This window comes from Miniopterus schreibersii (genome assembly GCF_964146895.1).
Source record: "Miniopterus schreibersii genome assembly, chromosome: 1".
NCBI lineage: Eukaryota > Metazoa > Chordata > Mammalia > Chiroptera > Miniopteridae > Miniopterus > Miniopterus schreibersii.
The window spans coordinates 30,245,334-30,269,539 of NC_138101.1; the positions used below are offsets into that span (position 1 = coordinate 30,245,334).

Consider the following 24,206-nt stretch of genomic DNA (forward strand, 5'->3'; position numbering starts at 1 on the left):
ACTAAGATTCATTGTCTCATTCTACTATTTTTAGAACCAATTAAATAACCCACCTCTGAGGAAATGTAACATTTCCTAGGCATTTGAGAGTAGTTAATTTGGGATGTGTGTCTTCGTTCTTTTTTAAATTCTGTATTATGGAAAGCTTCAAGCATACACAAAAAAAGAGGAGAGTATAATGAAACTTCATGTACCCATCACTCAGCTTCAACAATCTTGTTTCTTCTACACCCCTACTTATTTCCCCTACAAATTATTTTGAAGTGAAGCTCGGAAATCACTTTATTTCATCTACTTTATTTCATCTATGTCTATGTATTACAATTTTTACTATTATTTCCAGTGCTTAGCTCCTGGGATTAAATTATTTATCAGTCATCACAGACATGTAATAAGAACAACAGCAACAAGTTTCTCAATAAATATTTGTTGAAAGGATGAATGAACAAAAGCCTGATATTTATTGAGCACTTACTGTGTGCCAGGCCCTGTACTCTGTACCTTGTGTGCACAATTCACTTAATCCTTATAACAACTCAAATCCGCACCCCATCCAGGACAACACTGAATATTTTAATAAGGTTCAGAATTTAGGCCTTTGAGAATGAAAGTAAATGTGGCAAAACATTAAAAACTGGTGAATCTGAGTAAAGATATATGGGAGCTCTTTATACTATTATTGCAACTTTGTGTTTTAATTATTTCTAAATAAAAAGTTAAAAATTTGAAGTAGGGCCACTTTTTTTCTCAACTAACAAAGTTCAAGGAAGACTCTGAGTGACATTTTTCATAATAGGCAAGGGTTCCTATCATTTTGGTCCCTATGAAATGAGAACCTGAGTCAGGTTTAGGTTTAGATCAGTTTGGGAGTGGGAGGGGGGGTAGATGATCTCAGGAAGCAGAAGTGAGGAAATGGGAAGAATGACAGGAAAGAAGAGAGACAACACAGGAACGCATTGTCAGTTGATCTCCTATTGTAGGCACCTGGGACTAATTCTGCTGGGCCAGTGGTTGGCAGCCTCCAAGACGCCCCCAATGATCCCTGCCTCCTGTGGTCACACCTGTGTGAAGTGTCCTCCTGCACTCTACCAGGGTTGGTCTATGTGACTAAAACAGCAGAAGTGATGGTATGTCACTTTTGAGATTAGGTCATAAAAGAAGACTCTGACTTCCATTTCAGGCACTGGCCCTCTTTTAGACCACTCACTCCGGGGAAGCCATACATGAGGAGGCCCAGAAAGGGCTCCGCATGGTGAGGTGAAGCCTCGCCACAGCCACATGAGTGAGCTGGAAGTGGATGGTTTAGACGCAGTCACGCCTCAGGTGACAGCGGCCTTGGCTAACACACTGATTGCAGCCTTGTGAGAGATTCGGGGCCAGAACAACCCAGCTAAGCTGTTCCCTGATCCCTGACCTACAGAAACTGTGAAACAAGAAATGTGTTATTTTAAGCCACCAAGTTTGAGGTAATTTGTTACAAAGCAACAGGTAACTAATACAGGCCCCTCTGAGGAACTGTGTTGAATATACCTAAAAAACCATCCACCAAAGATTGGGAGGCCAAGGCATTTACCCCCAAAACCTCCAAACCTGAGGAAGAATACTGTCAACATGTCAGAGCTAACCGAGCTGAAGTAAGATGTGGGCTGGGGGTATGTGAGTTGGGGGCATCAGTAAGCTTCTGCTAGAGTATCTCGTGATAGCACCATTTTAACTTTGCCAAGACAAGATACCGGTTTCACATCATGTGAAGCTCTCCTTAGGAGCTTCTCCCTCTTTATCTTCTGTGTTAGTCTTTCAAAGTCTGCAAAGTTTATTTCACAGAAACATTACCTAGGCAGAACTGGAATTTTAAAGACTTTTGTAATTAAAAAATACCCAAAGAAGAAAAGTTTAAAACACAAAAAACTGTATTCACAGATCACCATTGATAAAATTGTGTCTTTGACTATGCTGTAAAAATGCATATAAATTTTATTGAAATTATGTTAGTCATAGTTTTATGGACTGCTTTTTTCTTTTTAAAATCCTCACCCAAGGACAGGCTTAGAGAGAAGAAGGGAAAGAGAGAGAAACATCAACGTGAGAGAGAAAAATATTGATTGATTGCCTTCCGTAAGTGCCCTGAACAGGGTTTGAACCCAAAACCCAGGTATGTGCCCTGACCAGGAATCGCACTGGCAACCTTTCAGTTCACAGGATAACACTCAACCAACTGAACCACTCCTGCGGGGCTGGACTGCTTTTATCGCTAACAAATAACTGAGAAAAATGTCCAGTGTGAAATGATACCACTTTACTAGCTAAATCTCAAACACGCCATTCAGTGACGAGCAACAGTATATCTTATCAAGTTTCGGTTATGTTTTCCAGTATGAGGAAGTTACCAGCTGGAGCTCTGAGCAAGGCAGGGCGTGGCATCGTTTATTTAGGCCATAAATACAGCCCATGCCCTGACCTCCACGGAGGCACTTCTAAGTGCATATCAAAATAATCTCCCAATTGTATTTTTCAATCTCTTTTAAGGTTTTTCATTAAAAATCGAAATGAGCTGAGCCAGTGGGCCAGCTTCCTGTCTTCAGCTGCTGCGCCAGGAGCCTGGCCTTGTACTCATGCCACACTTGCTGCCGGGCCAGGTGCTCCCGAACGGCCTCCTCGGCGGGGTGGGCGCGCACCAGCTCCAAAGCAGCGCTCCTGGACTCAGGGCTGGCTTCTGCCAGAAACAAGTTCTTGGGAATAAAAATGCACTCCGCTCCTTGACTAATCTAGAAGAGAGAATAAACATATTTATTTTCAGTTGTTTCATTCACAAGGGAAAGGTAGTTGAGGGTCAAACACGGATTTGAAAGAGTTAATGTGCCCCTCAACCCCGCCCGAGGGCCTAATCAATCAGCCTGGATGTGCTGTGCACACGGGGAGCTGCTGACTGCTCTGCCCAGCCCGGGAACCAGGGTGGCCGCTGGGAAGGGCATTTGGGTCCATGCAGTCCTGACAGTTCTCCTACCAAAGCTTAAGGGATTCCGCATAAGGACTATAAGAGGACTAGTTAAGAAAATATGAGCCCTCAGTGGGATAAGCTACGCCCAGTTTTTATGTAAGCTAGGTGGTTACACAGCGACTTGCAGGTAGCACGGAGCGTGTGTCTGAAGTTACCTGCTCACCTCCCTCAGCGACAGGCTCTGTGCCTCTGCCTGCTCCTAGTCCGCATCTGCCTCTTCCGCTGCGGGTCGGGTCCCCGCCTCTGACCCCTGCGGTGCACTTGTTTTAGATGGGTCCCTACGTGCCAGGGTCAGAGGTGTGAGCAAGGGACTTGTCCCTTTCTCGTAATAGCCTTCATCCTCGCTTCAGTTAGTCAAAATTTCTGCCTCTCCCAAGGTTCAGCAGGGGTGTTTCTTTTGGTTTTGCAGTTCGGGTCTTTTTAAAATTGTTACTGCCCAATGCCAATGCTCACACATTAGGGCCTCTTAAATACTTTCTGTAGCAGCGTGGGAGTGAATCAGAAGCCTCTAAGATTTTAAAGGAGGAAAACAGGATATTCTGGGTTGCATATGCCTGAAACGCAGTCTCTTATTTTTTAAGCGCCTTTTTTCCTAGAGTTGTTCCACTGCTCCAGCCTCTATTGCAACTGCCTGCTCGGGAAGGCAGAGGCGGGCCTCAGAGCAAACAGCTCTGCAAGCTAGTTCAGTGTGGATTCTACGGGCAAGGCTCTGGTTATGTGAGGGTCAAACTTTCCTTGAATAAGTACTGTTACTTTATATTATTTCAAAGCTTTTGTGATTCTCAAAAAGTGAGAGAAAAGCCCGAGTCTTTTTAAGGTTTCAGTTAAAATGGCATAAATCCTGACATGGAACATAGCACATGAAAAAAGGTATTTACTCTGGAAAAAAAACAAACCACCACCAATGAGACCAAATACAATTACAAGGCAAATTTTAAAAATTTAATTATATTTACATTATTTTAATAATTCTGAACCTGCAGTTTTTTATTCTCATGAGGTCAACCTCCTCTTTGGATTTTTACCTTGTGGAATGCAGCTAGAAACCTTTTTGTCTGTGAGCTCCTGTGTGCTGACTGAGTGAACAAAGCATATGACTTTGCTAAGACTGATTCAGGGACCATTTTGAAAAAAGGCCACGTTCTTACCAGGTACAAGTGAAGATCACATGAATTGTCCAATGTTTCTTCTAAGCCCTAAAATTGTAAGAGAACCTCAGTCACTAAAAATAAAAAGTATTTCTTTATCAATTAAATTAAGCAAGAGACAAGAAAAGTCAAGTCAGAAACATGCTTGTTTGTTTTTTAATTAATTCTACTGAATCAATGGACCTATACATGGTTTTCCAGGAGTCAAAAAAAATGGGAATCTAAACTGTGTTTACAGGATTCTAAAATAAATATGAAGCTGAGAATCATATATTCATAAGGAATGAGCCATACCACCAATTAAAACTTAACAGACGCAAGGCACATAATCTGTTTTTGTTAAGTTTTAAGAAATTTTCCTAATGGCAAAAATGAATTATTAGTACTTTTGGGGGTAGTGGGACTTGAGCTGGCACTTGTAAGACAGAATAGTTTTTGCTCAAGAGAGCAAAGTAATAGTTGTTAGACTATGAAGGAACATGTAAATATTCATTTAAAATTATTGTTTATTGTTTCCATTATATATTTGTAAATAAATAAAATATATATGAGACTTCTAATAGCAAGTTCTGAGAAGACTGTAATTTAATCTTAAGACTCATTACTCCTGGGTGTAAAAAAGCCAGATAATGTGAGGCCAAATGAGCTTTGTTTCTGATTCTCCACCTGAACCCCATCCTTAAAGACACTGAGCGGTGACAACACGCAAAGGCCATAATCGTTAACCTTCCTCCATTGGTGACCACCCAAAGTTCTAGAAATGAAGGCATTTCTTCTTTTGAGGTATATAGTAAATGATAATCCATAAAAGTTCCTGAAAGGTATCATATACCTGCCTGTTGGAAATGACTAGCAATGGGGAAATACTTTTTTTAAAATGTGTGAGAGACTGTGAGAAAGCTAAATGAGATTTGGGCCTTTAAGAAATCTTAGTCTCCTTTGGAACATAAGACTAATCAACAATCTTTGAATTGATCTAATTGCATTCTAAAAAAAAAACAAAACAAAACCAATAATCTATTTTTAAAAATAAACTGAACTCATGTAAGGACGAAAATTACATGTTTTGCATACCTAATATGTGCCAGGCACTGGGCATATATTTTCTCACTTAATCCTCACAGCAATGCTATGAAGTGGATATAATTCTTTTCATTTTTTAGGTGAGGAAACTGAGGCTCATACAGGTGAGGTGGCTTGGATAAGGTCACATAACTAGGGAGTGACAGTCCCAAGAAGCCAATGCAAGCCAATGTCTCTGGGTCCAACGTCCATGATATTTTCATTACTACTGGGATACCCAGAGGAAAAGTGGGAGGGAAAAAAATCATTGTGAGATACACTTTAAAGGAAAATTTGCAAATGTTTTTAACTTCTTGGATATTGATATTAATATCATGACTTTATTAACAAAATTATATGGAGCCTTGATTGAATATTAATGAAATTTTTCATAAATGAGATAAAGCAGGAACATAGGAAACAGAAACCCAATTAAATGTGTTGAAGGAATTAGATTAGGTTTATCCACCTATTTGAAAAGGCTCAATCATTTAAATAAATGTATTATTATTCTCTTATGTAATGTTTTTAATGTTACAATTTTAAATTTAGAAGGCAACACCATGTAGAAGAAAAAAGCATTAGATTAGAAGATCTGAATTTGATTTTTAGCCCTCAAATTATTGTGGTATACTCTTGGGCAGTTCATTTAATCAGTTTTAATCTTGTAGGAATATTAATACCTATCCTACTCCACCCAGCCATCTACTCACCCACCTACCCATTCACCCATCCATTCATCCACCCACCCACACAACCATCCACTTATTCAATTGCCCATTCAATATACATTTATTAAGCACCTAAGTGCCAGTCACTGGAGACATTTTACACTAGACTCAGGCCCTGCCCTTAAGAAGCCCACTGTCTAGAAAGAAAGACAGACATGAACATAAAGCAATGTAGTAAAATGTGGTGGGTATTGTAAAGAAAACCTGTCCCAGCTGCAGTGGGCAGAAAGGAAAGGTCACTTCTACTTGGCGAGAGGTGGCGGGGAAGGACATCTCACAGACACCATGGGAGAAAGAGGACAGGCGTCACGGAAAGGGTGACACTTGAGCTAAGCCTTGGTAAAGCCTGAGTAATTTTTCCCAGTGAATCTGGGGTGTGATGCTGGGAAGGGTGTTCCAGCCAGAGGCAACCACATAAATAAATAGCCGAAGGTATGATACGGTGTGGCAGTCAGCACACCACATGCAGTTTGAGGGCTGAGATGTAGGGTGGGAGGGAGATAAAGCAAGAGATGAGGCTAGAGTGGACGGTTTGCCATTATGAGGAGGTTTAATTTTATTCTGTGGGCATTGGGAATTATTAAAATGCCTTAAATTAGAGTAAAAGGATCAGATTTGCATTTGAGAAAGGCTATAGCTGTAGAGACTCAGTATGAGATTATAAGAAAACATATGAAGACCCATTGTAAACTACAAATCACTGCATAGATTGATATATAAATGCTTGCTTTTCTTTTTAGTTCAATATAAGCCATTGTTGGCTATATTCTAGACCATGTGTGACAGAGAAAATATGAATTCTATGTAATTCTATGAACTTATTTAAATAAATAAACCTATGAAACTTAAAATATAAATGAATTGTAATAATAAACTAAGAAAACTTACAAAAACTTCACCTTGCTCCAGAACTCTTATCTCAACAAAACACGCTGCTGGTGAAGACCCCTAAAAAGAATGTCAAAAGCTTGGTGAGCTTTGAAAATAACAAGTGTTGGCAAGGATGTGGAGACGCGGGGACCCTTTGCAGCGTTGGTGGGGACGTAAGTGGATGCAGCCACTATGGAAAATGGAATGGTGGGTCCTCAAAATTTTTAAAATCCAACAATTCCACTTCTGAGTATACATCCGAAAAGTGGGAATGCAGGGTCTCGTGGTGATATTTGTATAGCCAGGTTCATAGCAGCACCATTCACAATAGCAAAAAAGTAGAAGCAGTCAAAGGATCCACTGGTGGACAGATGGATAAACAAAATGCGGTCTATGTACATATAATGGAATATCACTCACTTCGGGAAAGAAAAGGAAATTCCGACCATGCTGCTGCATGGAAAAACCTTGAGGACAACATGCTAAGTGAAATAAGCCAGTCACCAAATGACAAGTGCTCTGTGAATCCACTTATATGAGGTCGCTGAAGGGGTCAAATTCATAGAAACAGAAAGTAGAACGGTGGTTGCCAGTGCCTGTGGGAGGGAGAAATGGAGTGTTGTTGTTTAATGGGGACAAAGTTTCAGTTTGGGAAGGTGAAAAAGTTCTGGAGATTGGTTGCTCAATAATGTGAATATATTTGACACTACTGAACTCTACCCTTAAAAATGATTTAGACGGTGGTTTTATGTTATGTGTATTTACTACAATTAAAAATAGATTGATAATTTAATAGATTAAAATTCATTGAAGGGATGTATAAATAATGATCATCAAATAAAAGACTTTAAAAATATTTATAGTGTTGGGGCTTTTTTTCTTTCTTTTTTTGTTTTTTGGTGGGAGAGGTAGTAGTTTATAGTCAGAGAAATTATACATTGTGTCTCCATTTGACACTAAATTAAACTAAACTACTATACCCTTTTGGAACATTATGAAGGGAATCAAATTACTTTATTACTTTTAATTAAATAGCAGCTTAAAATAAGCAGAAATACCACATATTGTTTGTGTTTTCACAATAACTCAAAAATAAATTCAAGATCAGAAATTAAGGAGGAAGATATTCAAATGAAGTTACTGTAAGTATTCTCTACTGTAAGGAAAATGATTTGGTGAAGTGCATTTTGTTTTCAGCATAACGATGTCAGATTTGCCCTACTAAGTTGCATTGACCTATTTTGACTCTAGGCTTTCAGCAGGATAATTAGAGAGGAATTATTTCCAACTCATTAGCATGGTGGTTTTGAAACCTGAGTTCTAAGAATCATCTGGAGAGTTTATGAAACTTACAGACCCCTGGGCACCATCTCTTTCCACCAAATTCTGACTCAGTAGGACTGGGGTGAGGTGAAGGAATTTGCATTTTAGCCTCACATATGGAAGGAGTGGGATTCTGATGCTTGAGGTTCACAGATAAACTGCATTGCAAATGATCAAGTAAAAAGAACCTGTCCCACATGCAGCTTGCATGTCCAGACACAGCTGATAAATAATTAATTCTAATTGGAAGACTCTTTTTAATATCAAAAGGTAAGTTCATATCATGTGATGTTTGTCCCTCGAACAGGATCTCCAACAAGTTGACCACGATGCACAAGCCAGACTTGAAGTCCAGGATGGCTGTGTGACATGAACATGCAGAAATTCCCAGCAGGCAGGAGTGCTGCCCATCACCTCTTCCGCTGGAAACTTCTCTGATCTCCCCAAACCCACAATTGATCATTTTAGGGAATTTAAATTAGTTTGAGGATGCCTATTTGTGTCTTCTGAAACATAAACAAAGTAGATGGGAGAAAGAAGGCAGGCCTGTCACTGACCCTGGAAACCCATGTAATGTTTGCCTCTGCTTGGCAATATAAAAGGTGAGGATTTCTTTCCGCCTGTACACTCTCTTGATGGATTGCTTCTGATGCACGTCTCCTTCTGGTTTAATGTTTATTTAGTAATACAATTATTTTCTTTACTACCTCTGTGGAGTTCTCTGGGTTGGAGAAGACTTTGGTTTTGTGTGTGTGTGTGTGTGTGTTGTTGTTGTTGTTGTTGTTGTTGTTTTCATTTCATCCGGGGATCAAACCTGAAACCCAGGTACATGCCCTTGACCAGGAGTTGAACCTGCAACCCTTTGGTGCGTGGGCCGATGCTCTAACCACTGAGAAACATTGGCGAGGGCGAGATTTTGTTTTTAACTATATTTCCCAACACCTCTGAGGAGCAATCAGAGAAGGAACCTCCAAGCTACTAGCTCCTGCCTGAAAAGGTGCAACAACGAAGTAAACTCTCTGAAGTGCACAGCCACCTCCAGCCATGCACACGTTCAGTGGCAGAAGTTAAGGATCTAATTGGCTACGGAGGCTTAAGCACAACCTTGACCAACTTTGTTCCTCTTTTTCAAGAGTGTTTTCCTTATTCCGGGTCCTCTGAATTTCTAAAGGAGATCTGGAACATGACTTAAGCAAAACGCCTTTCAAGGAAGGGTTTCATAGCCCACCTAAGGGCATCAGCGAGCGCCACAGTCTGTATGGTAAATTTCAAAATACTTTCAAAAAACTACATGCTCTGCTTATGAATGAGAAAGCATTTACTCTCCCAGGAAGCTCTTTTTCACTGCCTATCCAAACCTTTTCCATCCATTAGATTCAGCTCAGGTTCTATCTGACCGCTCCAGGTCACGTTACGGTCCTTCCCTAAACAGTGACCTACCTACCACATGTGTAAGACGATAGCACTTATTTACATAGGTTTTACTCTCAAACTGTGGCAGCAAAGCTGTAAACTCCTCAAGGATAGAGACAATGTTATATATTTTTAAAATTCCTGCCTGTTATAGCTTGATACTTAAATCTGCATTTGTTGGATCGAATGCTACCCCTTACAGTTTTTTTTTAAACTATGAGCTATACATGTTTATATCTTAAATAAATAAAGATATATTTTCTTAATTAGATAGTCTAGCATAACTTTGGGCACAAAAGTATGCAACTGACATCTTTGTTAAATTTAATTAGAAGATAAGGGGATGCAACTAATATACTTAACTTTTTTTTATGGCTGGCAATGATCTTGGTGAATAAATAATTTTATTTAATTAAATGGAGAAAGCAAAAGTCACATGTAAACATTATTATGTATTTAGGATGTACAAATCAAATGTATTATTTTTATCAGCTTAAAAATGCTGGTTAAACTAATGCAGCTACTTAAGAGCTCATTCCTCAGAATCCCAAATTTCTGCCTTGACTCGCCCCATCACCATGCATCTACCAAACCTAAATATTCAGTACACTTCACAACACTGCTAAGCATGTTCTCCAATAATTTATAGCAACACTCATGTTTTTGTTTGTTTTTTAATCCTCACCTGAGGAAATGTTTTATTGATCTTTTTTTTAGAGAGAGAGGAAGGGAGAAAGAGAGAAGGAAACATCGATGTGAGAAAGAAACATCGATTGGTTGTCTCCCATATGTGCCCCAACCAGGGCTCGAACCTGCAATCTAGGTATGTGTATGCACCCTGACTGGGAATCAAACCCGCAGTCTTTATATTTTATTTTATTTTTATTGTTAATCCTCACCTGAGGACATTTTTTTCCATTGATTTTCAGACAGAGTGGAAAGGGGTGGGGGAAGAGAGAGAGAGACAGAGAGAGAGAGAGAGAGAGAGAGAGAAACATTGATGTGGGAGACACATTGATTGGTTGCCTCCTGCATGCACCCAGACCACTGCTTGGGCCAATGATCTAACCACAGAGCAGCACAGGCCAGGCCTGAACGTGCAATCTTTTCGGTGCATGGCATGATGCTCCAGCCAACCGAGCCACCTGGCAGGGCAGCAATACTCATGTTTTCCAAAATATGCTTACAAAAATTATAATTGTTCTAAAATTTTTTTACTTTCTACATTTGAATTATGCCATGGACTGAGTAATAATCTGCAGAAGCAGATTTACCATGAAACAATGGATCTTAAGCTTTAAAGCCCCCCTGGTGCACAGGCCCCTTCCAAGGCCTAGGAGAGGCTGTAGCAACATATCCATATGTAGTTATGTTTTTGTAAATTTTGCAAAAGTTACATATCCTAATTACAATTGCTTAAGATGGCTTTTTCTTTCCACTACTACTTTCCCTTCATCCAATTTTCCAGCTTGTTGGGTGGCACTGGAGTGGCCAGAAGTATTTCAAAGATCCAGGTGAGGGAAGGTTGAGGTGGAGACACATTTAGCTTGGATTTAGCAGGATATACTGATGTAGTTATCAGTCACTTCTCTGTATAATTAGGTTACTGGTAGTCTCTCCCAGGATACACTTTCTTCCATGAATAGTCCAAGTGCCTACTCTGTGACTCACCAAGCATCATAATATGAAGATGAGGGATATTGGCTATATTATGTTATGAACATGGAGAGAGCCAGAGCCATAAGTGCTCTGTGGAGAATTCATCCAACTATTAGACACGAAAATTGTAAGTTGGAGATTTGACCTCATTGTCTTCTAATCAAAATGGAATTTCTATTTTGTCTAAAATAAGCTCTATATGACAGTGTATACAACTATAAACGTGTCACATGTATTTTTTATGGGACTCTGATAAAACAAAAATTTCACCATTATTCATATTTCTGTGACTAATAAGTACAAATTTACAGCAACACACAAACAGTGAATGCCTCTGAGAGCAAACCTGCATATCTATGTATCTCAGCACATCAGATTGCATCTTGGCATATCTGACACATCTTAGAGATTTTTTATTGATTGATTGATTGGAGAGAGATGAAGAGGGGGTGGTGAGGGGGGGGGAGGGAGAGAGAGAGAGAGAGAAACATCAATTTGCTGTTCCACTTATTTATGCATTCACTGGTTGGCTTCTTCACTTGGCATTCTCCCAGAGTGCATGTAGTTGTGTCCAAATTTCCCTTTTCTAATGACAACAGTCATTAGACCCACACTAATTACATCTGCAATGACCCTATTTTCAAATAAGGTCACATTCTGAGGTACTGGGGGTTAGGACTTCAATGTACGAATCTGGGGGGAACACAATTCAACCCTAACACTAGGATTACTGCCACTAGTGAAACTTTCTGGAGTTCCCAAGTATCCTTGAATTTCATAAGTGTCTTTTACACCATGGAGCCAAATTTATAAAATATTATCATTACTAACATCTCCAGTTAAAGATAAATATCTTAATTCAACAAGCAACCAACTGAGGTTAGACACCAACTTAAAAAGATAGTTATTAATCTAAAGTAACCAACCACATTGTGGGCATTAGTGGGGGATAAATCTTCGTACACGCCATGGTACTGAGAAAAGGGCTGTGGGCTGGAGGTCAGGAAATTCGGAGCCAAGTCCTAGCTCTGACACTCACCATAGGAACATCAGGACAGCCACTGCTGCTTCTTACGGAGGAGCTAATATAATCTCTATATTCTTAAGGATTCTTTCATTCCTATCCTATTTTGCCATGCTCTGTTTTGTGCTGTTCTTTTTCTATTCACACACAAATACATGAGCAACAGAGAGATAGATGACACAAATAGACAAGGATATTTATAACACGTGCTCACAGACTCAGAGATTTTTAGAAATGGAAAATTTTCATTTACTACCCTTATTTAACACACACAAAAATGGAAGCTTAGGGAGGCAAAGTGACTAGTGCTAACACATATGTCATTCCTTGCTTGAATAACGCTAAATATGGAAAGAGTCCCGAAATTAACTTCACAGACCTAGGGGCTGCCATGGATGAACTTTAGGGGTCTATAGACCTCCTGAGAGTTTGTGTACGAAAACTGGCATGAATATGCATGTATATATTTTATTTCTTTTTTGTTAGAAGGAGTCTCTAGTTTTCACCAAATCCTCAAAGGGAACTATTTTGCTCACATAAATCCTAAGTTCTTATGCCTAAATGTCTGGCATATAAAAGATACTTAGTAAACATTAGTTGATTTATGTATAGTGAATTCTTAACCAAGAAAAGTTAATAACCACTGAAATAAAGTAAAATAGAATAGTTATTCTCTGGAAAGTAATCCTGTTTCCTGCTCCCATAATGCTCTGTCTGCAGTTTTTCATCAACCTCTAGATCCAAGCCCTGGTTGAATTATACAATGCTGTGTGTGTCTATTAAACCAATTAAGAAGGATGTTTAAATCACAATTTCGTCTCCTTTAGGAAATCATCCATCTTTGTATTTAACTTTACCATTCTATTTAATTAACAAGGGTTTAATGGCAGTTAAAAATGATATATTAATTAGTTTAGGAAATTACTTTGTCCTTATTAAAGTAATTTAAATGTTTTAATGCTTGTCATTTTCCTTAGTTCCATCAAGTAAGAGATACTACATTCAATTACACCTGAGTTACCTTGCTTTCCTATTGCTCCAAGCACCAGGGAAAACCTCTAGTGTATCGAGGATGTGCACTGGAGCAGTGATCGAGACTGTTACTTTCAGAAAAGCAGGGGAATGCCTGAGCCCAAGGTGTGTGGATTCACAAGCAGAGAGCAGCAGCACCACAGAGTAGGTGCTCGAGAAATACGTGGTGCCCGACCGGGGAGGCTCAGCTGCTGAGCCTCGGCCTAGGATCCAGGCGATTGGGGTTCGATTCCCGGTCAGGGCACATGCCCAGGTTGCGGGCCCCATCCCCAGTCGGGGGCGTGCAGGGCGTACACTCAGTAATATACACAGTAATAGACACACCGTAAAGAAAAAGCCATAACTAGGGAGTAAAGTTTGCCACACATTTAACCAATAAAAGTTACTATCTCGCTCTCTCGCTCTCCCTTCCTCTCTCTGAAATCAATAAAGATATATTTAAAAAAAAAAAAAGAAACACGTGATGAATTAGTGAAAGAAAAAAGAAGTAGCTACTAATGCTAGGAAGACAGAAAACCCTCTTTGAGCAGGACGCCATCAACCTTAGAACAGCTGATAGGACATCCATCAGTGGAGGGTGATGTAATTAATCATCTGAAAAAGAATATGTTTTTGTGAGACATTAGGGAATGGCACCAAGCTGATGATTATCAACACAGATATCAAATGCAATTGTCTGTCTCTAGTTATCAGTCATTTCTTTTTGGTAATTTGTTACTAAGGTCTTGCAAATGGGGTCTCAGGACAAAAGAAGGATGATATTCTGCAAGAAGCAGGCCAGGCCGTTCGTGCCGTACATGTATATAATAATGAATTAAGTTTTAAAACCCCCACAAATGTTATTTACAAGTAATTTTCACTCTTCAGAAGCATTTACAAATAATTTACTTTGCCAATGGATATTAAAAGCTCCCTTCCTCACAAGGGTGGGTCTTACTCATACTTGTGTCCCAATCCCAGGAAAAAGTAACTGCTTAACAAATGACTGTGAATGTATACTTATAAATTAGGTATAATCAAGAGCATTATTAAGTATAATCTAGGCAGATTCCACAAAATCTTGCTATTTACCTTGTCTAGCTCACTAGCCTACCCTGTATAACAGAGAAAGAGTGGATTTCTCATCCCCAAAACCTCCTGAATGAGTAAGTGATCAGTTTGACATCTTTGACTTAATGAACACAGGGACTTGGGGTGCTCCCATGGTTAGTACCGAGACAACAGGGATCTCCCTATGTCTTTACTCTGGAACCCCTAGAACAAAACAATCTTTGATTATTTTGGAAAGAAAAGAACCTAAGATTCAGATCTTCAAAGACACATCAAATTGAAAGCATTTACCTTACCTGGAGGGGAGATTTCTTTGTATCTAGCTTCTTTTTCCTAGCAGCCGAGAATGAAGTCTTGGGAGAAACTGTGGATGCTTAAATAAGAACAGACATTTTGTTGTTGTAAATTCTGTTTTAACTTATTCACATTATGATCCATTCATTAGGTGTATACTAGGCAGTTCTTTAAAATGGTGTTGTAGAAGAATATTTAATGAAAAATGAAATAACTCGTTTTAACGTTTCCTTCTTTTTTATGATAGCTTGAAAAATACTTCATATCATTAACAAATAAATACAATGTGGCAGATAGGGACCCAGAATTGGTAGATTGCAACTCAGAAATAAATTCCAGTGTTTGTGCAACCTTATTAGACAGAAATATTCTTACTTTCTAAACTTTTTTCAGTTACATCAAGAGTTCCTTTTGGTGGAAGAACAGTGTGGACATTTTTCAGGGTGGAAGAACCTGTCTTCATTACACAGGAACATACAGATATTTCCTCACACTTCATCTTAGCAATTATCCGACAACGACCCTGAAAAAAGGCAGTGAATGAGTGAGAAAGAACCTTGGAGTTCGTAAGTGCATCACCTTCTACATTGAATATAAAGATGATTTAACTTGCAGCTTCAAAAAGGAGTTGACACTATTGAACCGTCTGTCACTGGACAATCTGTGGTCAGGTTCAACTAGCCCCCTAGCTCGAGAGCTGATCACACATACGAAAGCCATTTAGAGGGTATAATCACTGGCTGTCGCTCCCTGCCAGAATTTTAACTGCAAAAGTTAATGCTTCATTGTGTACTTACAGATATGATGAATACAAGAAAGTAGGAGTTCAAGTTGTCAGAGATAATGGTTGTTCCAGCCCTGAAAGAAAGGGGGGGTGGGGGTGGCATTCAGAGACCACTAAGAATATTTATTCAAACAAAAATACTCATTGAGATTATTATGTGCTAGGCTAGAGATAAAATGAGCAAAACCGAGACAGCCCCTCACTGTATGGAGTCTGACGCATTTTTCCAGGCACAAGCAATTCTTGAGTATCAATGTGCCAACACCACAGATTTGGGGGGTGGGGGCGGCCTATAGCGCCTAGTCTGGAAAAGCAAGAATATGTTCTATTTGAGCTCTCCTTGGAGATATTAAAGAAATGCACCATAAACAAAAGTGGGAAACAATAGTATTCAGGTACATGTGCAGTGATGTAGGCAGGATCATTTGAGGTAAGATTATTAAGCAGATGAAGCTTGACTTCGGTGCTCTGCAGCTGTTTATATGCAGAATTTCCTTTCATTGGGTGCCTCTGAGGTTCCCTGGCATCTTCCTAAGGTCTACTCCTTTATATTCACCATGCACAGCCTCAGAGATAGTCCAAGGCAAAGAACTAATTTCTACTAATATGATAAACTAATTTCTAATAACTGATTTAGTCACTCTCCTAAATAAGAGATAATAAATTTTAACTTCAGCCTTGTAGAGACACGTGGAATAGCAACAATGCTTTATGTTCTCATGTGCTATTAATTTCTTTATAAACATCAGTGCGAGTTACCTTTCTCTAGGCAAAGGTATTTTCTCCTAATGTCTTTGAGGCTGTCGAGACTGCTGGATGCGCCCACCTGCCTCCCTCTCCTGAGCTCACTTCTTCACCCGTCTACACTGCACACCTGCCCACTCTCACCGAGAGCCGCACTCTCAGGGCTCGCTGTGGCGCCGCCTGGGCTATTTCCATTTCTGGGCTCTCCATCAGTGTGTGTCACTCAAAAGCTGGCTTTACACTTATTTTTTCCAGGAAACTGTTAATCGCCCCAGTTGATTAGACACTTCTATAACTAATTTGTATTAATATTGATGTGGCTGTTAATTTGCTTGTTTTGATTGACCCTCCTCTAAATGTACTATCTTGTTGTTTCATGTGTTACATTCCCTAAGGACTTTTCAATCCCCTTAAAATCAGGAACCACAACCTCCAGTCTTTTTTTTCCCCCTACTGTCTTCATCCCATCTCCCCATTCTCCAGAACAGTACACTTTAAACTACGGGCTTCTATCAATTAGCAGATCATGAAATCAGCTTCATAAATCTCCTCCTAACATCTTCAAATGAAACTGAATAGAACCTAAGAGAACTGGAAACATCAGAGTGCCTCGCCCATGGTGAGGGCAAGGATCTTTCTAAAACTCTGACACAGTGAGGGCCGCGAGTATCTGTTAGGCTATGATTTAAAATATACTTCTACATTGTGACCAGAAAACTTTGAGAAACATGGTCAGGGATTTACTAAATATTTGTCCTATGTAAGAAAGTTGTCTTTGCAAATTTATTTAGATCCCCTAGCAGTTGCTCTTGGATTCCTGACTTATTTCCCTTTGGCTTTTAATGGCACCCCTGTTGGCTCTAAGTATCACCTAATGACTCTAGATTAGACCCTGCCTGCCCCTCGGATCACAGGCTGACCTCTGTGTGCCACTATCCACACTGACCCTGCATGCTCTCCGCCCATGTTGTATCAGATGCACCTTGCCCCTCCTGCCAAAAAAAAAGCCCAGACATGATGGTGGCAAAGCTCCTGGTATATATAAATGTATACACCTGGCTCTTTAGGGGAGTAGAGTTTAATATCCTCTTTCTAGATTAAAGTAACTGACTTTATTATATAATGGGAGGAAAAAGGCTCAGGAAATTAACATTTCTTAGAGCTACCTGGGAGTAAAACTCTAATTCGTGAAGGAGCACTAAGACCCATGATCTTAAATGAGCAATTCAGTTGAATTTTAAAAATAGAGCAGCAAATATTCAGCGTTTTGAAGAAATAAGTCCTGTGAGAAAAATTCTAATTACTAGTTATTACCTGATGTGATAGTTGTTATAACAAAGACTATTTAAAAGATCAGTTATAATGAAAATTATATTTCAGTTATAGTTTTTCTTATTCTTGCTTTATACATAAAGATATAAATCAAAGGTAGAGCCAATATTCTTATAATTTAAAAAATGTTCCTAATACAAATGCTTTGCTTCAAAAATGGTTTAGAAGGGATTTCCTCTATGATTATTTTGGTCAAAAGATAGGAATTAGGTAGTGATTTGAGGGAAACTGTACCTTTTACATTACCATGGTAATAATCTACACTTTTACATTCTGGTACAGGCGTAACATTCCATCTGCACTTTGCCCGGGAGCCACAAATGGCTGTTGATGCCATCAGTTGCTCTTACAACATTTAGAAAATGAAGCTCATTTGCTTATCTTATTTGCTGCGCTTTAGCCAATGTAGAGAAAAGAACATATAAATGAGGTTTCTTTTGCAGAGGCAGCTATAACTTGACAGAAAACTGCCAGGATTCATTTTACTAGACAGTATATATTAAGTACACACAAGGGGAATAGAAATTCCCTGGAAAACTGAGGGATACCCTGTGTCCCGCATAATTATATGACTAGTTTTACAGTTTTGGCATGGAAGCCCTAAAACCTTGAAGAGGCTAGAAGAAGACCTACCAAGATACCTCTGGAATTAGAAAGCCCTTTAGTATCAGCACAATTGATAATACACAGCTGCCTACTTTCTGTCAACAAACAACAGTAACAAGTGGGTAGGTTAAGAAAATGGGTAGGTAGGGGGCAAAATGATTAATATCAAACCTCTAGTGAGGGTTTGAAGCTTCTTCCTAAGTTTGAACTGGTCCATAAGCCACAGCTGTGTCCCAGCTCTGCTCTGCACCCAGGAGAGCAGGGAGGGACTGTCTGGCATGTGGGACATGGCAAGTACCCAATAAATGTCTGTGACAGTTGGCTTCATCTTACAGACCTCATTTAGTTTCCTTTCATTACCATCTTCTCGTGTCTTTTATATTTTCTTCTATTCCCTTCATGGAATATTCTATTCCCTTTTTGGAACAAAAGAGTTATAAATAAATTCGACATAAAGGTAAATTAAATGTCGTTGAAGAGTAAAGAGAATAAGTGAGTGCCGCAGAGAACTCATACACCAACATGCTATGGGGTTTCAAAGGATGGAGGAGTCCCGTAGGGACAGAGGAGCCAGGCAGGGTTTCACGAAAGAGGGGATTTTGACATGATTATAAGCAACACGTATGAGTGTGACTGGTAGAGAGCATTCTTAAAGATGAAGAGAGTCGAGTCTTCTAATTCACTTAATAAATTTTACTCAAATATTGATTTATTGATTCTAAACGAGAAGCTTAGGATACACATGTAAATAGAGAACCTGTAGTGTCGACGTAAAGAACAGTGAAGCAGAAAGTCTATCTTTTCTTTTGGCCATGAACGGAATAATGAGAGATTCCTGTTGAGAGAGGAAAACAAATTGATCAGAATTTAGGACACTCCAAGCCATTTGAATTTTTAAAAGCAGCTATAATTTCTATTATTCATTCTATGACTGTCTTAGTCTGTTCAGGCTGCTATAACAGAATACCATAGACTGGGTGGCTTATAAACAACAGCAACTTCTTTCTCAAAGTTCTGGAGGCTGGAAAAGGCCGAAGTCAAGGTGCCAGCAGACTTGGTGTCTGGTGAGGGCCTCGTCCTGGTTCACAGAGGCCGTGTTTTCACCGTGTCCTCACATGGTAGAAAGCAAGAACTCTGATCTCTTCAGCCCCTTCTAAGGGCACCAGTCCCATTATGAGGGCTCCACCTCATGACCTAATCACTTCCCAAAGGCCTCTCAACACCGTCGCATTGGGGATTAGGTTTCAACACATGAATTTGGGGAAGACACAAGCATTCAGTCTACAAGAATGATCAAAGTCAAAATGCATTACTTCTCAGTTCGGTAGTTCCTACTCTTGGCACAGGAATAGTCTCCTTACGTCTCACGCCCCCTTCCACCTGCCTGCTCTAGCCTCACCTGAGAGTGCTGTCTACCTTGGGGCATCTTCCAAGCATGCAGGGGACTAAGGCTCCTTGTCAGAAGGGTCCCCTGTGCTTAGTAACACTATTCAAGTCCTCTGAGATTCTCCTTTGCCTTAGGGAGACCTGGCACAGGCCCATGACCCTGAGGAACAGAAGGTGAGGGGATCCTGACACACTATTTACACAGCCCCTCTGAATCCAAAGCCCTGCTTCCTAGCCCTGTCCTGCGGACCCTTTGTGGAAGAGAACTTGAATTCTGGCACCAGACAGGGTTAGACTAGAGCAGTGTTTCCTAAAAAGTCATCAAGTGCACTTGTTAAAAGTACAGAATTCCAAGCCCTTCTCCTAGAGGTTCCAGGTCAGGACATCTGGGGCAGGGGTGACAACGTGTTTTTAACAAATGTCCTAGATGATCCCCAGGACTTTTTGGCATTTAGAGAAATACAGAATTGCACTTTTCTGTGCCTTCTTAGACCTGGTGATTTAGGCTTCCAGCCCGTTTCTTGAGGGGAGGAGTTAACTCTTCTTTCCAGTTAATTTCCACAAGTTCCAACTCCAGCCAGCCTCAATCCTGCCCTTCTTTCTTCCATATTCGCAGCATGTCTTATAGCCAGGGTCACCCTAACCATGACACCTTTAACCCAGAAGGAGCTCCTTGACCTATGATTCCGTCACACGCCTCACAGAGAACCACCCCTACCTCGGGGCTCCTACCCCCGCACCCCGCTCCCTTGGATCAGTTTCCATGTACAGTACTGCAGGCCCGCATCGGAATGGAATTTTCCACTCCATGGGCACGGTGATTTTCATCTCTGGGCCTTCCTGAATGGGCACCAGCTCTTTATGCTATTAGTTTCTTCTGGCCCTTGTTGGTAACTTCCAGTCTATAATGTTAGCAGCCTATTTATGATATTTGTTACACTTTAAAATAATACATAAAAATATTTACTACACTGCATGCATATGCAAACAATTTTTGCAAATAATATTCCCAAATAATTTTTCCTAGTTGTCTAATGTATACAAGATTTATCTCTCCAGTTTAACAAACCTAGTAATCATAATAATCTCTTATTTAATATCTTTACTTATGCAAGCCATTTTACATATAAAATATATTTTATACATATAATACAATATATTTTAAATTTACTTTATATTTATTTTCTCCCTAAGAACAGAGTCTATACCCTCCAACTTTCTTTCTTACTCTAACTTATCTCTCACAGCACTACAAAGCACAGAAACACAGCAAGTGATCAATAATTTATTACAAAATTAATAAAACAAATGAAGGATTTAAGGTATACCACAACAACTGAGTGATAGTGAGAACTAGTAATCAACCTCAAAGACTAGAATGCATAGAAGTCACCTGTCAGAGGAATCTAATATATCAACCACGAAATGTCAAAGAAGAGAGTTCTGCATTTTTAGCTCCTGAGTCATCTTAGATGTCAGAGGTCCATGTATCAACCTACTTGACAAGTGGAAAGTAAAAGAGAACAAACGAAAATACAACTACCCCAAACTTCCCCCCCACCTGAAAATAATGAATGTGAAGGTTGGTGGAAACAATAAAGGTTGGTAGAAATCTAGAAAGTGGCAATTTCCATGTTTATGTTGGGATATAGCCTATGTGGAAGTGATTGGTTGATTCAGGGTCAGCAAAGCTAATAAATACAGGGAAGAGTTAGCACCTCTGCCCAGGAATTCTGCTTCTAGAGACTCCTCATAGAAATCATGATGGTTTTCTCTACAAACGCTTCCTTTTGAATCAATTGCAGTTTGAAAAATAGAAAGCTCTAACAGAAAAAGGGTGGGATGGATGTGAGTTAATACGGGAACGGTCATTCACTAAGCACTTAGTACTTCCCAAGCTCCACACTTAGGGCCTCACTCATGCTATCTCAGTTCACCCAGGCAGCCCCTTACACGTGAGAAAGCTGAAGCTCTGGGAAGTGAAGTGACTTGTCCCAGGTCACCCAACGGCAGGGCCAGGCTCCTAACCAAGGTCAGTCTGACTCCAGAGACAAAGTTCTTTTCCCAACATCAAACTTCCAATTCAACTCAACAAAAAGCTATTAAGCACTTGTGCCAGGCACTGTTTTAAGCTCCAAGGACATGGCATGAAACACACAAAATCATGCCTTCCAGTAGTCTACATGCTTGGGATTCCCAAATCATCACTCAGGATATTTAGGGTCACTTAAGATATCTCTAAAATGCCTGGTGAGACACTGAGAAAGGAATGACGATGCTATCTGAGTCCTAACTCAATAAGAACTCCATCCAGAGGTATTTTGCATTCATTTATATATGGCTCACTAGAACCAAGGCAATTTTTTTCTTTATTTGAAATTCAATGGAAGGCAAAGAAGACATTCAGGCACTGAATGATATTAGAAAGGGCCTGATTAATGTCTCATAAATGTTAATTTCATGATTCATCTTCCACCACTACTACTCCACAACATCAAACTGTATTATATACCAGTAGATTCCAGGGCTCACTTGGTCATTATTTATTTTGTCATATTTAATTTTAAAAAGTAATTTTCTCCATTCCACACAGACACTCCATGTAGCTGCAATTACAGTTTTTATTCTGGCCTTTCCTTGACCCCAAAACTTCCAAGGACTTTGCAGAGTGACTGAAATTATAAAGGAAATTGAATTTAGCAAGCCATTTCCAAGACTCTCCAAAGTTTATTTATATAATCAAGCAATGTAGAATTATTCTTCAATATCAATCAGAAATCTTCTTTTGCACCCACAACTTTTTTCCTTTTAAGGATAGAATAAAAATTAACTGGGAATTACTGTCTTGAGATTTGGTATCACGTTGACCTAAAGATTCAGGTAAGCATCAACCCCAAAACAACTCTGGGAAAACTACTTTGACCCCTGTATTACCAAGAGGTCTTGCACTGGAATGAGAAAATTCGCAATTTTGAGTGTGACCTGATTTTTACCGAGATCAGTGTTACAGAAAATATTACCATCCTATTTCTTGTTAATTCCAGTCCCTTCCCAGGTGCCTCCTGAGGAACACTTCTAAAAGCAAGCTATCTAAGGACTTGGGGCAACTGTAAGTAACTTTGCCATCCAAAGGAATAACTCAGTAAAATATAAATACAAATTCTCTTCTCTGTCTCACCTACCCTGTTCATTAGGATTCTTCTAACACCCCATTCTCTTTCCAGAAATTCACAGAAGTGCACACACACCATAACTATAAATGGAAGTGACTGACCTGGTTTTGGGTTTTGTGGAAATAATGAGATTATATTATACAAGTAATAGAAGGCAGTCGGAAAGAAAGAGAGGAGCAGAGAGCTGTCAGGTATAATAAAGGAGCATAGAAAATTGGCAGAAACTAGATGAACAGGGAAAGAGAAGAAACTAACACTAAAAGGAAAGATTATTTAGGAACTATTATTGGAAATCCCTGTGGATTATTACAAACCTTCCCTTTTTCCTAGAGCATTTAGTGTCACTGCCTTATACAGTACTCAAAGAACTTACATTCTGGCATTTAAAAAGGAAAGAGAGAAACTCTTCATATATCTAATAAGTTGTTTCAATTGATTTAAAAATTAATTTTTGAAATAGTTTAAGTCTCACGAGAAATTGTTTAAGTACAAAGTTCCTGTGGACCTTTCACCCAGCTCCCCCCAGTAATATGCTACATCGCCTTAGCATTGTCAAAACTAGGACACTGCTGTTGTTCAGTATTATTAACTCAGGCACAGACCTTACTCAGATTTTTACATGAACACTTTTCTTTTTTTGGTCTATTGTTCTAGAAAGTTTTACCACAATGTAGATTTGAGTAACAAACACTTCAATCAGGATGTAGAAGGTTCCATCACTACAAAGAAACTCCTGGGTGTTACAGCCCCAACACCAGCCGTGCAACCTCTGGCCTACTCTCTTTTACTCTAACTTTGTCCTTTCTAGACTGTTATATTATCATTCAGTGTGTGACTCTTTGGGATGGGCTTGATGAGCTTGCCCATAAGATTCGTCCTTTACATTGATTTTTAAAGTTCCCATTAAGCAAACTAAAATAAAACCAACAACACCTTAGCGTCAAAACCAATCGAATTGTTTTCCGCATGCAGAGAAAAAAAGCATTTAGAATTATAAAATAGAATGCTTGCATGTGCGATGTGGAATAAACTGTAGAGCTGTTAATGGAGTTACTTCTTAGAGGAGATTATAAAGAAATGGCTTTGGCAAGTTGAAGGATCTTATTTTGACTTCACTAAAACTACGATGTCAGGGTCTCTGGGACCACAGCATTTTGGTTTATTGCTCAAATAGTTGTTGCTGTTTGTGGAGAGTAGACTAAAGTTTTAGAGATAAAATTTTCATTAAGAACTTGATCAAATGCCAATTCCTGCAATAGTTCTGTACCTGTGATTAGGAGCACTATCTATGAAAAGCAGCAGATGTTCACAACCATTTCTACCATTAATATAGTGGCACATGAACACTTCTATTAAACAGTGTTTATTAGTTCCCTTAGAATTTTAAATGCTTGGATTTTAAGCATTTAATGTAAAATCTGATGAGGCTAAATTTTAACAAAACAGTGAACTCTCCATAGCAAAATAAAAGCATTTGTGGTTACACAAGTTTGGAGAAAAAAAAATTCAGATAAATGGACTTTCTAAAGAGCTCATTTTAACATAAGAACAGTTTCAGAAATAGAGGCGTGGGCAAA

At 39.4% G+C, this 24,206-nt stretch overlaps 1 protein-coding gene across 1 annotated transcript in view; it reads right to left on the reverse strand.

The window, feature by feature from the left end:
- Positions 1-278: 278 nt before the first annotated feature.
- LOC308567529 (cyclic nucleotide-binding domain-containing protein 2-like) overlaps positions 279-24,206 on the reverse strand; it is a 63,085-nt gene continuing 39,157 nt past the window's right edge. The window contains exons 8-14 of the mRNA XM_081159188.1: positions 18,828-18,905; positions 15,402-15,462; positions 14,980-15,127; positions 14,607-14,683; positions 6,828-6,887; positions 4,147-4,194; positions 279-2,765 (exon numbers count right to left, since the gene is read on the reverse strand). Coding sequence (XP_081015314.1) covers positions 2,535-2,765; positions 4,147-4,194; positions 6,828-6,887; positions 14,607-14,683; positions 14,980-15,127; positions 15,402-15,462; positions 18,828-18,905 — 703 coding nt within the window. The 3' untranslated portion in view covers positions 279-2,534. The remainder of the gene's footprint in view (positions 2,766-4,146; positions 4,195-6,827; positions 6,888-14,606; positions 14,684-14,979; positions 15,128-15,401; positions 15,463-18,827; positions 18,906-24,206) is intronic.